We start from the raw sequence: 16,749 nt of genomic DNA, 5'->3' as shown, positions 1-16,749 counted from the left end.
TGAAACAATGAATGTATACAAAATTTATTCTTCATGGAAACTATCAGCTGGTTTTGATAACTTCTGTTGGACAGTAATCTTTAAGAAATCCTTTAGGTCATATTTTAGTGAAGTAACTTATATAAATGACTTTTCCTTCTTTTTGCAACAGTTACAGTAGTATGTGACATATTTTTTAAAGTAACTGAAGGATTCAGCATTTTGTCCCCCCCGTAAAAATCACAGCATAGCATGTTCTGGAAATATACATGAACATGAGTATATATTTATATTTATATTTATATTTATATTTATATTTATTTATTTATTTCTCACTGGTGGTCTGTGATTTATTTTTTGTGATTCTTTGAAAGACATATTAGAGGCTAAAATATTCTGTTCCTAAGTACTTCAGCAAAGTGGAACTTTACCTTGCAGAAATGGTCTGGAAAAGTCAAACACAAAAGAAAACAGAATTACCAAAGCCTAAGATGGACCTATTTCGTGTTTTCATTTTGTTTATATGATTTTCTTTCTGGTTTGCACTGATATCAATTTAACTGCTTGTGTATATAAATACAGACTGCAAGAAGATTGTGTACAGATTTGAATTCATATATAATTACAAAGACCTGTAATATTCGATGTGAACAAGCACGAAGAATTGCCTTTAAAATACTACTTTGCAGACTTGACCTCCACTCTCTCTGGTTTTTGGTTGCTGTATCTCTCAAAATCAAGTATATTTTCACCCTGTGATCACAACACTGACAAATATGCTGGTATCAGTGAGTGAGTCACTAAAAATATCTGCTTATGACTTTTAAACCCAGATTACACAGATGAGAAGACTAACTGGTTAAATCATGAGCCTAGGAATTAAGAAATTGATTTTGTGTTTTAATTCGGCCTGTAAAATATGGGAAAATTAATTAACTTGATAAACTTCATTTCATCAATTTAATTAATTAGTTGACTTCGTCTTTCCTCATTTTTCCTGTCCGTAAGACAGTGACAATCCTACTTCCTTTTTTTCTTGATTACCATCATTTGTCAACATCTTAATGGTTCAAGGATTTTAGAGCAGTAGAAAACAAGTAAAATTCTTTGAATAATGAACTTGTGAAAATCCAAGATATCTGAGAAAATAGATACTTACTAATGGGGAGAGTTGCTGATTCCTTAATCCCAATTATGGTATGCAGGAGAAGATTAACTCCATTTTGAGATTTAAGGAGAGGTTTCCTTAACATTCTCAAAATTTGGGCCTAGACATATGTGAGTTAGGAAGATGGTTTGTACAGGAAGAATTATTACTTTATTTTTAACCTTAACTTATGTCTTGAGGACAGGAAAGCAGAAGATCTTATGCATTTTATCTATCTCATTTTTGTAAAATGGAAAAACCACTTCCATACTAGGTAATTAGGCAGCTCATGGAGGAACCTTTTGAGCACTGGACTGTGATTTTTTTATGCCATTATCCCTGGCTGCGAGTGTGCCTTGACAAAAGCATGCCTGAAAAAAGCTGATTTCATAATTGTTCTTTACTAGGGAGCCAACTTCTGTCTCACTTCAAGCTGCCAACCTGCCCCATGTATGCTATAAGTAGGGATGAAGGGGCAAGGCATAGAGTTTAGGGAAGAATATTGTGATCGTATGTATATGGATATATAAATAATTGTGTGTGTCAAAAAGCAGAACGAGGACACTGGACATGAAACCATTCACAAATTCCCAAACAACCAGGCTTTTGAACAAGGCTTCCCCCACCTACCCAGTAATAGGCAATGTCAGCAAAGGTAACTTTAATAAATACAAGGTAAATATATTTGACGTCATTTTCGAAATCAACTTCTTTAAAAATTGCACCTTCTGGTGCTTTAATGCTAATAATAACCACATCAGCGTCTAAGAAAAGTCTAAATGGTACATCTGTATCTAATTTACATGCTTGCTGCTATCTTTAGTTATCTAAACTGCCATTTATGCCACTGCTTGAAAGGTAACTTTATTGCTCAAAATTCATAATACTGTTTTAAGACTTTAGTGTCTTTAAGAAAAGTAATATAATACAAGAATCGTTGTTGCGGTGGCTATGGCTCACCTGGGTGCCCCAACCCCCTGGGAGAGAGATGGGGATGGATCCTGGGCTTGGTACACTCCCAGGACCCCCTGCTCTCCAGGCCAGTTGGAAGGTACACAGGCTTGACAAGGTGACAGCCACTCCTCTCCCGCTCCCCCGGTTCCCTATATGGTTATGATTCCAGAATGTTCTTCTTTGTTCATGTTTAAGCAGTTATTTGGTTGGTTTTCTTTTTATGGTATTGTCATTTCTTTGGTTATATAATTTGTCGCTCAAAAATCCCCTTTCCCCATTTGCTCCCCAAATCTCCTCCTTCCCTTTCCCCTCCCCCTATAAAAGTTACTGTACAAGAGGGGCCATTTTGTCGATGCCCCGAGACCCCTCCAACTCCCCTCACCCCTTACCTTAATAAACCCTTCTTGGAGCACCGACAATCTGGACTGCATCTCCTGTTTGTTTCGCCGACCTGCTGACAGCACCTGCGCTCCCTCGGGGCCCCGCCCTCTCCCGCAGTCTCTCCCTTCCCCGAACTCCGGGGTGGTGGGGCACCCATGGACGGAACCCCCACAAATCGTCTCTGATTCACATGCAGGGAGTCCATGCAAGCCTGCTGATGACCTTCACATCACTTTCCACATTTAGGGGAATGACAGCAAAGCCAGTTTAATTTATTTTTCTTTCTGACTTGATTGGGATAAAGCTGATTGGCTTTGTTTATAATTGGCCAATTCAAGAAAAGGTAGTTTACAGAATGACCTTTAGGATGTGAATAAAAAGTGTGGGAGGGGTTGTTGTTGCTATTCTCTTACAGTGAGAAAACAAAAATTTAGCAATAAAGTTTTTAAATAACATAATCTGACTGCTACTAGTTATGAGTTTACTTATTTATTCTTATTTTATAAGGATATATTTATATTTTATATATATACATATACTTATAGAGATAAGGTCACCAGGAAGTGAAAACACTTCAATAACAATACTGTCTGTCCTTTCCTGTAGAAAGTTTATGCAGCTAATTTCAATATTGGGCCACCTTCCTTACATAGTCCTGTGTGTGTCAAGGCACTGCTCATTGTGTTTTTTTCCATGATAAGGGATGACATTTTCAGTTTCTATGTCAGCACTGGACCGCAAATTTTGTATCAATAATTCTTCAAATGTAGTAATTTCCCCTCAGTCGTTTTCTTCAATTTTTTTCCTCTCTATTCATTATTATTTTCTTTTGTGCAGTGTGTCATCCCTCAAGCCTCAGACTTTATTTCTGTGCTCCTAGTCAGACAGCTGCACGTAATGTTTTCACAGTTACTATATCTCAAATCCTCCCAATTTTTGCCAATTACTGCCATGGTGGAGATATGGCAATTGTTTTTAATGCTGCAGAAAATGTTCAATGTATAAACATTTTGAGGTATGCTGCAATGAAGCACAGATATGTTTTAGGTGCAGATTTTTAACAAGGCAATTGATAAAATCAGGGATTTCAAAATATATACTACTTCCTACAGCTTTGCTTAAATACGACAGTGTTATGTATATGTGCACAGACAAACTTCAGGATTTTAGACAGATTTAATTACTCTTGGGAATAATAGATTTAAATCAAATTAACTGAAAGTGCTTCTGTACTGCAGGAAAGAAATTTACAAATCACAAATTTATGATTTGGTCCTTTGTCCATCACTAAGTCAAAATAGTTAAGCTTTAGTGAAACATAGACCATGATGAGACCTTCTTATTGCATCTACCTGCCTTTCAGTTTCTGTGGAAACAAATTACAGTTCTGCTGGATTTTCTGTGAATATACACATGCACATGTATCTCCATGAACTCAATCACTTCTGACAGTTTAGTCTTCTCTGTTAGTGTATGTCTTTTCCAATCTATGGATAAAAGTCAAGTGTTCATTTGACTGGTGTTCTCTTTATATTTTCAGGTTCCAAGGAGTGAGGCCATCATTCTTTTTGAGATAACTACTGCTAATAATTTATTTTTTTAATCTGAAATAATATATATCTTCTCTGCTTCCCAAATCTCCCTATTCCAATTAGTAGCATATATTAACTTCTGAAGATTCAGCCAAGCAATCATTGAGGAAAACATGGTATTTACTACAGAAACTTGCATTTTCAGACACGTAAACAACAGAGAAAGAATAAGAAATACAACAAGATCCACTTTTACAGCTTGTTGATGTTGACAGAAAAAATCTGTGGCCTTTGCACAACTGCTAAGTGACCAAAAGACTTGTATTCAAAGGGTGGGATATACCTATGAGAGTTACAGTTTGACAAGACCATGAATGAGAAATGCCACACAGATGGATGGCAATGAAGAAAGCTGGAAGGTGGGAAGAAGGGACTTCTTTTAAAAAAAGTCAATGTAGAAGACACAAATACAAGAAATTAAATTATTCCACCACAAATCACACAGGAAAAGAAAACAAGAGGTTTGGCATAAAATCTTGGACAGAGAGAAGACACAAGAGCAGACATGCAGCACACAGATTAGTTCATTTAGTGCATAAAATCTTGGCTTAATTTTAGTGTACTTTTTATCTGAGAATCAAATGACTCATTAATTTTTTCTGCCTTCAAAAAGCATAACAACCGACCTGTTATTTGACTAACCTAATTTCATATAGAATGAACTACAAAATCAGAAATCAGAACTGGAAGGCCTCCATATAGCTCCTCATGCACTTAATGATGACTAAATGCTTTTCAGCTTCTGAGGGAGCTGTGTCTACCTCATGTCTACAAGCAAAACCTTACTATACAGGGCTGACTGAACATCACACTTATCCTAACAGTGAGTCTGGCAAAATTATTTTTATTGGACATTCTTAAACAAATTCTTGGCAATTCAAGCACTCTTCAGATAATATTTATACCTGAGCATTACAGTCAGAGAAAAATACCACATTAACATATTAATTCAGTTTGTGTCATACTTACTAACTTTACTTGCAATTATAGAGAAATTGTATTGTGCTGTGCTTTCTCTGTCCAGTAATTCATTAGTAGCAATGGTTCCTTCAGTAGCATCTATTGTAAAGTAGCTGTCCACATCATTCTTCCAATCAATGAAGTATCTGTATATGAAAAATATTAAAGAAAGTAGATGCAAATGTACAAAGATTTCTCATTTATCATAGCAGCAGCGTAGCTGCCTCAAGTTTTGTTATTTTTCTCTTCACAGCTATTACCATCCTTGCAGGAAGAAGACAATAAAGAATGACTTGTTTATTTCTTTTTTTGCCGAGTTGGAATGCTCAAGGGGAAATGGGATATAACAAAAGATTTAGTACTTCTGTTGTTCAGATTATCTGAAAACCTTGAAGTTCCAAGAAGTTGATGCACATCATCTGTGACCCTGATTACTTGTGCCAGCCAATTTGGAAAGCACTACCTTGGCTTACACGGAAAAAGAGAAAAGATATGTGAAACAGGGATTGAGGTATGGATGGTGATGGAGAATGTAGCAGATCTGCTCTCTTTACATCCATTTGTAGCTGCAGTAGGCTGGACACAGCCTCTCTGGCTTACAAAGAGGTGTTCTAAAGGATTTTGGTACAGTAACAACAAGGAATATGGAGAAGAGTATGCTTATTCCCACACATATATAAGATCAATAAAGAGCTCTTTGCCTTTGTGAATAATAGGTAGCTTTCACTGGACCTGTGAGGAACAGGACAATGCCATGGTTTTGTTTTGTTTTTTGTTTTGTTTTGTTGTGTTTTCCTGAGCCTTTATACTTCAAGAAGTATGAACATAGAACAGATTTAACACTAGAAATGTTTACTTATTCCTTATTTTTCTCTAGTGAGGAAGAGAAAGAAGAGATGCACTGGCAAACATAGATGCTTAAAAGCAATATGTTAACTATCCCAAACCTATTTCCCTTAAATGCTAATTAATTTGCAAGTCTATTTTCACATTTGATGCTACTGTTTGTAGTCATAACAGAATAGTATTTTTTCTGATGCAATTGCTGCCAGCTACTAATTTCCTTTTCATTGTTAGTCTCTTCATACCTTGACAGTGTTTCTCAAAAACTATACAGGATGAAATTGAGAAAGACATTCATGAGCAGAAGGTAATAAGAACAAAATGGCACTCAACAAGAAGTACATTTAGAAGATCATAAAGCCTAGAGAACCACTTCTATAACAGCTTGTTGCAAGTAAACCAGTGAGAATATAAATAAAAACTGCTATTTCCTTCTCTGATTAGAGTTATTTATGTATTTAATATATAGGGAATGGAATGATAAACACTCTGTTTCTTTACTTCTGTGGAAGGAAGCAATTGTTGAAAGGTGGATGTGTCATATTCCCAGAGAAAATATTTCTGCTTGGTACTAAGAATGCCAATAGCCCACGAACACTCAAAGAGTAAAAAAGCCACAAATAAGGTCACTTGCTCATTTGGAGGTATTTTGTTCAATCAAAATCACAAGAAAAACATGATCTGTAGATGAAATAGTTTATTTCATCAATTGACAGGCATCATTACCAGTTTACAGCTTTAATTGAAAAGCCTCAGAAATGGGTTGCTAAAGGCAGCATGTATCTTTTTACACAGTTGAGCAGGCACATTTTCTTGAATACGATATTATTGTCTACCTACATTTGTAATTTCAATTTCTTTGTTCAAAATTTGCTTGACATAAAAAGTATGAAAAATATATAAGCCATTTATTAGAAATATCATTACCCTCAGATACTCCCTTAGGAGCAGCAAAATTACTCTTTCAGGCTTTGCATGTTTAATAAATTATAATTTCTTCTAAAATTAAATATGCAGCAACACACAAATAAATAAGTTCAAAGCATGAAAAAGTAACTTGGCTTTTATTTCCCCTTAGGAAGACTAACTTTGAGTTCCCCACACATCACAGTGTGAGCCAGGGAAGAAAAGTACAGGCCTGAATTCAAAACACAGTGTAGGTGATGGCTTCCTTCAGCAGGAGGCTTTGAAACTACAGAAAACATATTAAGTATGAACACTGTTGTGCTTGAAGTGAAGTTCAAGCATGAATATTTGTAGGATCAGAAACTGATAGTCTGTCTGGAAGCATTCACACAGGTGATTAACTTCATGCACAGTATGCCTATTCCTAAACATAAGTATCAACAGAATCAAAGTTCACAGCAAGCACTGCAAGACTAGCACTACTCCTGCTGATACCTATGGCAGAATTCCTCATGGCTTCTGTGGACATGGGAATTGAACTGTTTGATAAAAACAGAACTGCAGCAGTTCTTCCAAATTCATTGCCTTCACCTTTGTTAAAAATGTGGAATCTATTATGTTATCGCTGTTAGCATTGTGAGTATTTTTATTTACTTATTTTAATTTTGGCATTATCTTTAAAGGCCTCCCTTCATTTTCTCTCCATGTGCTGCACATAAGCTTAAATTAGGCATGTAAGAGCCTGTTGTTTCAGCTCCTTTTATTTTAAGAATCTACATATTCAATTAGACTACAGAAGGAAGAGGTATGTAGCAATGTGGGTTTTTAGGATTCCATGTTCTTCCATTGTTTCCCTGCTCTGTATGCTATTGGTTCATTTTGAAATACCCACTCTGCTGTACCTGAAAACCTATTGGTGTGTTCCCCCCTGTCAATTTTCCCCTCCTCCTCCTGAGACTGGCTCTAAGGGAGAAGGTCCTGCCCCTTCCTTTCCCCTTAAAAGCCAGTGTCTGTGTCAGAGAGAGGTCTTCCATCTCTGTGCTGCTAGCACCTGCTACCTGCCCTGTCTCCCTTCCCCCTTCTCCTTCCCTGCAACCCTTTCCCCGTACTCCAAATAAACCTCCCTAGCAGAACAGTAATGGCATCCAGTTCATTCTTTCATCTCACTATGTTTCCTGCTAGAATTTCTGTGGCCGGAGACTCACGCCATGCTAAGCGCACCCCGGGGGCTGCCCGGCCCAGACTTAGTGGAGATACGCGCCCCAGGGACCTCGACTTGTGAGGCCGCTGCCTCCTGCCACCCTCCCGCAGAGAGAAACATCAGAAGTATAGGAGGCGTTATTGGAGATGTAATGCCCAAATCATATAAATTTACAGGAAAAGCTGCAACCAAGCATCCATTCTTCTTCCTTTTATTGGTTCTCTGTGTATAGTACCCATGAAAACATATCTAGCAGAAAATCCTCTTACAGGCAGATCTTCTGGACGCAGAATTTCTCCCAGATACTTCAGTAAGTCTATAAAGCTTAAGAAAAAGTGAATGGGACCCCATCTATCTGGTCTTGAAATGGAAATTTTTTGGGAGAGCTCAAGGAGAGGCAACTTTTGGCAAAAATCCATAGTTTCGTTTTATTGCCAAAAAGCACTCTTTCACACACTTGATTTATTTGTAAATAGGAAAGCAACAGCTAGTCTCTTTCTAAGGCCAATAGTGTTGCCTGAGCTCTGTCCCTAATGATGGAAAAAATGCTTTGAGGAAGAGAAGAAATGAGAAAAAGGTCTCCAACCAGAAAAATCTGTAACTTCCCAGATATAATGGTATCTGGGACATAAAGCCCGACATTTCTTGTTAGAATGGGATACACAGAGGAACACTGTTGAAATACTGGTGTTAGGACAGCTGTCTAGATCTTCCAGTCATGGTCTAGCAGTTTGAAGTAACTGAGGTTGGTTTATTTGACTGCTCAGAGTGCCTGCAAGACAGACCATGGATAAGTGCACTAATCCTAAGAGGCATTTCCCTCCTTGAAAAGTTAGGGAGAACTTACTTGTTGGCATAGGACAAAGCAGTATTATTTTTCAGAAGCCCCTGAAGAGGCTTTCCTGGCAGCTCTCAGTACCTGACATTTATATAGTCCATATCCACTGACAGGGAAGAAATTTTAACTCATATGTCTCCCTGAATATTCTTCCCAGTGGAGGAATATTCCAGATTATGTTATTGAAGGCAGGGAGTGTGTGGAAGGACATATCTTTGCTAACATTGCCTGAGTTTTCTCAAGAATAGCTGTATTTCTACATTATGTACTATAGAAGAGAGAGAATGGAAATATTTGGTTTATAAAATGTTAAGATTTAAGAAATGTTAAGCCTGTAGGACTCACCCAGAGTCCACACTGTCTTCTTAGGAGCTCCAAGAATTATAGGCATTCACCCTGGCTAAACAGTGAGGCTGTGTATCCCTCAGGATGTCTCACAGAACACTCCCATGGGAGAGGGTTCAACCCCTTGCAAAGAGAGAAGGAAAAGGAGGAAGATTGAGCTGACTCTCACTGCAGCACTGAAGGTGTCAGAGTGCTTGATGGAGTGCTATAGACTACATGAGTGACAGCAGATCATCCTTGTGGGGATAACAGGAACTCTGAGCCATCGAGCAGAAAACTGTAGGTGCTTCAGACTGTTATGCCATGACTAAAAGAACTGGACAGCTGTCCTGTGCTGCTAGAGAAACCTACATGACAGCAGGCTCAGATGGGATGGGAGGTGGCAGGATGCTAAGGAAGCTCTGAAGCTTAAGACTTGGAAGTATTTTTTTTTTTTTTTTTTTTTTGGTTGATGCTTAAACAGAACACAAAGTATGCATCTGTGTGTCAATGCATTGGCCCTTTGTGGGAATTTCCCCAGCTGTTCCCAATACTCTCAGATCTTCTTCTGAAGAGAATGTCATGAGCAAAGAAAAAGAAAACTTTTAGGGTATCAAGAGGTACCAGAAAAATTTCAATTGCACAATGTTGATATGGTGAAAGCTGAGTCATATCAAGCTCTAAGTGCTCTCTTGTGCATTTCTACCCCAGAAGCACCCCAGTGTATCTTGCTTAAGTGCTCATGTAGCTGACAGCTACATGCATCCACGTTTCAGACAAGATACTTTGACATAATTTTAGGCTGAAAGGTCTCTGAAAGGTCTCAGAGTCTAAAAAACTGGACAGACTAAAGATACTTTGCCCAGAAACACTCATACCTCCTTAAAAGTAAGAATGCAAGCAGGGACAGTCTCTTGTAGCTCTGCTATCTCACTGCCAGTGAGACACATGAGGTGACTTATGAGTCTGGAGAGAAAATATTGATTTCCAGAAGTTTTCTTTCTGATACTGGACCTGAAAGATGAAAAGATGGAGCCCTTGGTATCATGGCTAATGGAATATGTAATGGTGTAATGGAATATGCAGTTCTTAAACCTTGTTATTAATATTATGATTGCGTAATTTAAGCCAGGAAATGAGCAAGGTAAGACATATAAAAGTGTATGTGTTTTAGAGGAAGAGAGGATTGCTTCAAAGCTGCAAGGGGAGGATTAAGGACAAATGACAAAGTAAAACTCAGGGATTGACCTTAAAGAGTGCTAAAACACAGAAAATAAATAAGGTACAGTTATGGTAAGCATGAGAAGAGCTCTGACCTGCCCAAGGTGCTCACAGTAACAGCAAAGACACCCTGCTTGTATAGCAAGCAGGGAAAGGAAGCACGGATCATGTCCCTGGAGACACTTTGGCTAAAGGAACTCAGTGCAAACTTACTCTTGCAGCAATAGAATGCATACAAAAATCTGAAGGAGTAAAGCGCATTCTTCTATTGGAACTGGCCTGAAAATGAAAGGGAATCATACAATTCAGTGAACATTGACACATTTAACATTTAATTACTGGCTTTCCCCATTGTTTTATGGTACAATAAATAGGGATCAGTACTGGCTTCCTAAAAGAAGAAAATGAAAAAGAAAATAGAGGGGATATTTCTTCAATTTTTATATTTAATAGAGTTGTCCCCCATCATCTGCTGTGAACCAGCATAAATATTCTTGTCTTTATTTTAAATGTTATTGTGAAATTGTACCTTAAGCAGATCCAAATGGTGAATCTAACAAAACTCAAATCATAAATTTTCTGTGTACATTCTGAATGTCTTGGCTGTCGATCCAAGTTTAGAAAACATTACTTCAGCTACAATTTCTCAAAGCCAAGAACTGGAATAAAGCATTTTTATCTAAGAAAATTCTTGATGAAATGAGATAAAAAGAAGTATTATTTCTAAGAGAAAGTATGCTCTCAATTATACTTTTCCACCCATTATTTCTTTCCAACTTCAAGTATTTACTTAATACCTTTCCCTGTAAATTAATCAAATTGGAAAGAGGAAAAATCATTCCTTTCTGTAGTTTCTTGAATGGCTGGGCTCTTCTTAAGTTTAATTTAATTTCTGTTGAGTTGCCAGTCCCTTCTGATCTTCCCTAGGAACTTTATCCTTGCCCAGTCACTGTGGAAAGCTCCTGTGACTGGTCAGGGGTGGGAGGAGGAGGTGCCTTCAGCCCTCAGGGGCTGTGCCTGTCACCCTGAAGACATTTGAGGCGATGGTTGTGATGCAGGTCTCAATTCCAGCAACTCAATAGCTGAGGTAAAGGCAACTTTCTCAGTCCAGGCTGAATTATTAGTGTATTTTGGAGCTTGAATGTGGTTTCATATTTTCCCCTTGAGAGGTTTCAGATTGGCTGCTTTGAGAGAATTGCTGCTGAAAGTAATAATAAGGAGAAAATGAGTAATATGTGTTAAATGTAGTATTTGCAAATTAGGTACTCTGGACTATGAACCTTACATGATTAAGTGAATGAAAGAATTTACAGAAAACCAGACTTTTTCTGCTTTGAAAGAGAAAGTTCAAGGGAAGAAATGGGAACAATAAGGTAAGTTAAAGCTGATCTTCAAAGGATAAATGTACTGGTAATTTCTCTCCTCTAAGTGAAGATCATACAAAACATCAGATCTATTGGCCAAGATCCTCAGAGGCAGCTAAGAGACTGACTTCAGAATATATGGGCTTTAGTGATTCCTCTTTTTCTTTTTAAATTACTTGGTATCTCGTTGCAAAGAGTATCCTCAAGTTAAAAAAGGCACTGGCAATGTAATCTCAGCACAACCAAAATTAGGCATTTGAAAGTTAATGTCTTCTAATCATTGTGCCTTTGTGGTCAACAAATATTTCCTCAAAAATTCCTATTGACTTGTTTAGTATGAGAGGGAAAAATAACCTGGTGATAGAGGAGCTTTATAAAAATACCTCAACTTTTCTCAACTCACAATTTGCTGATGTAAAGCACATTGCTTACTCTAGTACCCAGTAACTTAGAACACAGGCTTTTTAAACAAAAATATTGCAAAGAAAGGTGAGGGATGAAGTATCAATTTTCTGTAATGCGATAGATCACTATTTGTGTATATGACCTTAAATTGTTTAAACTGCATTCACTTTAAGTTTTATTTAAATATTGAACTGCAGATAAATGAAATTCAGAGTCCATGACAACTTGGGATAGTTAAATACCAGCCATCATATCAGAAATAATAAGCTGTAACTTAAAACCTTAGGAACATAGATGAAACCTAAGATGCAATTGGGTATTGTGATCAGTTAAGTTTTTTTGTAATTCCTATACATACATAATTAAATAGATGAAAGAAACATTAAAGCAGGAGTGGCAAAAGGGGTGAGGGACTGGAAGAATACAAATGAGATTCTAGGTGTGATGAGACTACCTGAAAGCCCAAAGAAATTTTCATTAGTAGAATGATCGTGTGCTGCAGCTTGAAAATATTAGATCTCTGCATACAACTGGATATTGAAAATATGACACATCTACAACAGAATTTTGTCCTAGGTATTATTTCACTAGATAAATATGAAAAAAAAAATTAGAGGAAGCTTACAGAAAAGCAAGGAAAACTGTCTTGGGTTTAGGAGTTCCAAGTTATAAGGAAATATTAAAAGAACTAACATATGCTTAGCTTGGATAAGAGATGAGAAAAGCGAGACAGGATAATGGCCTGCAGATAACTGAAGAGATTCCACACTGAAAAGGGGAGGGTAGAATTTGATCAACACAGAAAAGTGAAGGGGCAAAACTCATCAGGGAAAATTTATGTTTTGTAGCAAAATCTTACTGTCAGTGATGTACATTTTGCTGCGCACAGGAGGAATGACATGAGTGCTGTTGCTTGGTACTGAAAATGCAAGCTGGGAAATGTAACAGAAACTGTGTAGTAAAGGAAATTTCTAGAAAGATGGAACAAATAATCCTTAAAGTCTCTGAAATGCTAAACTCTGCTTAATAGGAAACAGTATCATCATACCAATCATACTCATCTTAAGGTGCAGTTTCACATAGTTTAAAATATAATGGGTTTTGGGTCTTTTTAAGATTGCTGTTATTAAAATGTAGGGAAACAGAAAAATCACTCGTACAATGAGAAACAAGAAATTGAGATTTCAAGTCAAGCCTGAAAGAAATTTAAAAGTTGAGAATGCAATGTGTTGAAGTATACAAGCCACGTGTCCTCCAAAATCCCACCCTGACACTAAAATATCCATCCTGCAGTTCTAAATCCATTCACTGAGTTATCATTGTGTAAAACTCAAACAAATCTGGTCACCATATTTACATGCATAAATATGAGAAACTCTAAGTCAGAACTTTATTGCTCTTCTCAAAGATAAGTGCTAAATTCTTCTGCTGGTTACTGGAAGTATCTCCCATTCCAGTTAACACTGAGGAGTGATTTCCATGATTTTGCTAAAGGTGCAGTCAAGAATTTTTGAAATGAGCCTCCGGTGTAAAAATATTAAGTCAAATGCTCCAGCATAAGCTTTTCCAATTGCTGATCAGTCCTTTTATTGCAAAAAGCCAGTACAAAAGTACATGGGTCCCTGCCCTCAGAGTCCCAGCCACCCATGGAACAAAGAGCTGCTGGAGAACTCGTTCTGTGTGAGCTGCTGCATCACAAGGGCATGGAGACTCATCAGCTGCAAGAATTTGTCAGCACAGTCTGCCAAGCATTCGTCTGCTTCGGCAAGTTTCTCAACAATGACAGATTTCTGCTTGTTCCTGTAACCCATGCATGCTTAAAAAAGTCATTAAGTTCAAACAGTTCAAATAAATGTAGCAAAACATTTTATTTTCCTGTGTTAAATGGTACAGTCATCTGAGTTATTTGCTTTTAGGACAAAGTAGGATAGTTAAATTTCTATTCTTAGGGCAACAACTCTTGAATTAGTATTATATTAATTTAGTTTCTTTTCCATTACTTCTTTTGATTTAAAGATTACCCTTGACTCTCTTTCTTGTGGTTTTCTATTAACCTGAAAATGTTGTTGCACGCAGTTTTCCAGGAGCAGAAATGCTAAAGAATCTTTTTTCTTGTCTGTGCAGCATGGAAATATGAAATAAAGTGTAATGTACTACTAGTTCAAGAGTAGCAGACTGGTTTTGCATATCATTCATGTTTTCCTGTGCAAATAAGATCACAATATTTTTGAAGTGCCCTGTACAACCCAGCAGCAATTGTGCTGTATGCATACACACTATTATATATGCAAAATATTGGATATTTTAAAAAATAAAAGTACTAGTTATTGAATAATTTCTGTTAATATAAAATATTGTAAGAAATACATTTCTTAATATATTGAAAGTAGATAGGACTTCTCTTAAGTCCTCTTAAACTGCAGAACTGCCAGTTTTAACACCCTGGGTTTAATATTGTGATATTATGCTTGAAGGAATAAATGCAATCAAACTTACCTATTGTCACATAAAAGTGTCACCTTATATATCCATGCTAAGGGTTATTTAAAAAATCTAATGCTAATATCAGCAAAATAACATTGATTTTTTTTGTAAAATTTTTCTGTCATTAACCAAAAAATGTAAAGGATGTTCATGGCTGGCAGATGCTATTGCACTAGGTTGCAGGGGTTTATTTTGTTTATATGCTTTAAATAATTTATTAAGCCATCTCCCTTAATGGCAGTGGAAACTTTCTCTACCTTTGCTGAAATTCTTCAGAACACTTCTGAGGCATTAGAGGTCAAACTAAAGGAAACTTGGGTTGGTCTGCTGACAGATCATATTCCTTTGGTAACCTCATGAATACGAGGAAGAACCCAGAAGAACCCCACCCATGCCAATACATAATAATCTCAAATGTATTGTTTTTGCTGGGTTTTGTGTTTGTTTTTTGTTTGTTTGTTTTTAGGGGGAATACTAGAAATGGAGGGTAAACAACAACAAACAATAAAAAGCCCTCAATGGACAAAACCCAGTTCTATCTGAAGTGTGAAAAAGAACCAGCACTGCCATTCACTACTATATGACTAGTGCCATTAAATCTTAACGTGACATTTCTCCAAAGTCAGTCACAGAAAGGCTTCTGCTGCTGCTCCAGGTTAAGTAGTCATGTCCTGTCCTGACCTCCCTTCCCACTTCCAGTCAACATCAGTCCTGTGGTTCTGCCAAATGCAATTTCCTTTTCAAACAAAAAGGGACAGTTTGTAAAAATGTAGTTTGGTTTCAGCAGCTGTTTGACCTACCTAACCAGTGTCACAAAGGGGTCACTTCTCAGTTGCACTGCAGAACTGATGTCAAAAACCACCTCAAGTGTGATTCTAAGTTTGCATATTAAAATGCAACCAAAAATGAGCAGCCAATGTCTTCAGTCTAACTTGCTCTAAGTGCCTTTACTGTCGTATAATAACACACAACCAACAAGGGGAAGAAAGGTCTCAGTGGCATTGCTTTTTTCCAAGGTATCAAAAACTAGAGATACCTGTGTGGGTGATGCTACAAAGCAGCAGAATTGCCTTTATACCACATCACACTTGACACACCTAAAAATAAATACACCCCCAAGTTTACTATCAAGCTAAAATATTTCTGTCAGTTTTACTATGAATTTTGTTTCAGCATTTCACAAAAACCCTTATTTCTTTATGGTATTGTAGACATTTTCAAATGTGCCTATCACTGATGTAAAGCTTTTATAATAGTCCAGGCTGAGTGTTTTTGAAGATCCCACTGAGGTAATGTATAGAATCTTTTAGGAAGGATAGTTTTGCATTACTTAATTTTTGGCTTAAAAAGCAGAGAATTCTGGGATTATTTTGACAGAAGCCCAAATAGGTTGTTGCCTCTGTACCCACTTCCGAAGGAGTTCAGCAGTGTAATTTCTCAGACTGATATCCTGTGAGCATTCACACAATGAGTGTGATCTATTCTGCCCAGCAGGTAGTGATGCTTAAGAGAAGGACAAAGGAATTGCTACACTTTGGGAGAAGGCATGAATGTTTCTTGACAGTGTTCCATGCCTATCGTTTTCATGCTTTTCATGTAACACTTCATCTCCCACAAGGAAAAAACAGTTTGACTCTTCAGCATACAACTTGACTGGGTTCTTTCTACATGGCTCCCTACTTGTGTGATTTTAATCAGGAGGTTGAAGTTTTGGTGATATTAGCAGTCAGCAGCTTATCTGGTCTGGAAAAAGTAGTATCAGTGCAAATAAATTATATTTTGCTCCTTTGGAGAAAATAAACCATTATGCCAAATTAATTGACAGGAAAGCAGTGGCTGCAGACAGCCAAACTAATGATGGGTCAGAGTCAAGCGAGGGAAGCTGTTAAACTTTTCATAACCCTTATAAATCTTACATAAGAATTTTAGTAAAACATGCTAGGTAATATAAGAATTAAAATGTGCTGCAGTTCAGTTATCAGCCCTTTCAAACTGCCAATTCTGCCTGTCTACAACTTCCTGTGTTTTCTCCTCCCTCTGCCTTTAAAGGCTTTGTTCATTTTCTTATCTGACCCTCCAGTCAGCTCCACTCCAGTCTGCTCTGCATTTCTCGTTACCAGCTGAGTATCTTATCAAAAGCTGTTGTCATT

General features: G+C 37.2%; 1 protein-coding gene across 1 annotated transcript in view; it reads right to left on the bottom strand.

Annotated features, from left to right (window-relative positions):
* The window catches only part of CDH12 (cadherin 12), a 335,414-nt gene that overhangs the window by 12,641 nt on the left and 306,024 nt on the right, over window positions 1-16,749 (bottom strand). The window contains exon 9 of the mRNA XM_085052104.1: window positions 5,023-5,159. Within this exon, the coding sequence (XP_084908230.1) occupies window positions 5,023-5,159 (137 nt within the window). The remainder of the gene's footprint in view (window positions 1-5,022; window positions 5,160-16,749) is intronic.

The sequence above is a fragment of the Lichenostomus cassidix genome, chromosome 2, assembly GCF_008360975.1.
Source record: "Lichenostomus cassidix isolate B80296 chromosome 2, HeHo_3.0, whole genome shotgun sequence".
Lineage (NCBI taxonomy): Eukaryota > Metazoa > Chordata > Aves > Passeriformes > Meliphagidae > Lichenostomus > Lichenostomus cassidix.
Note: the sequence above shows the minus strand (reverse complement) of the source record. Positions and strands in the feature narration are given on the sequence as shown.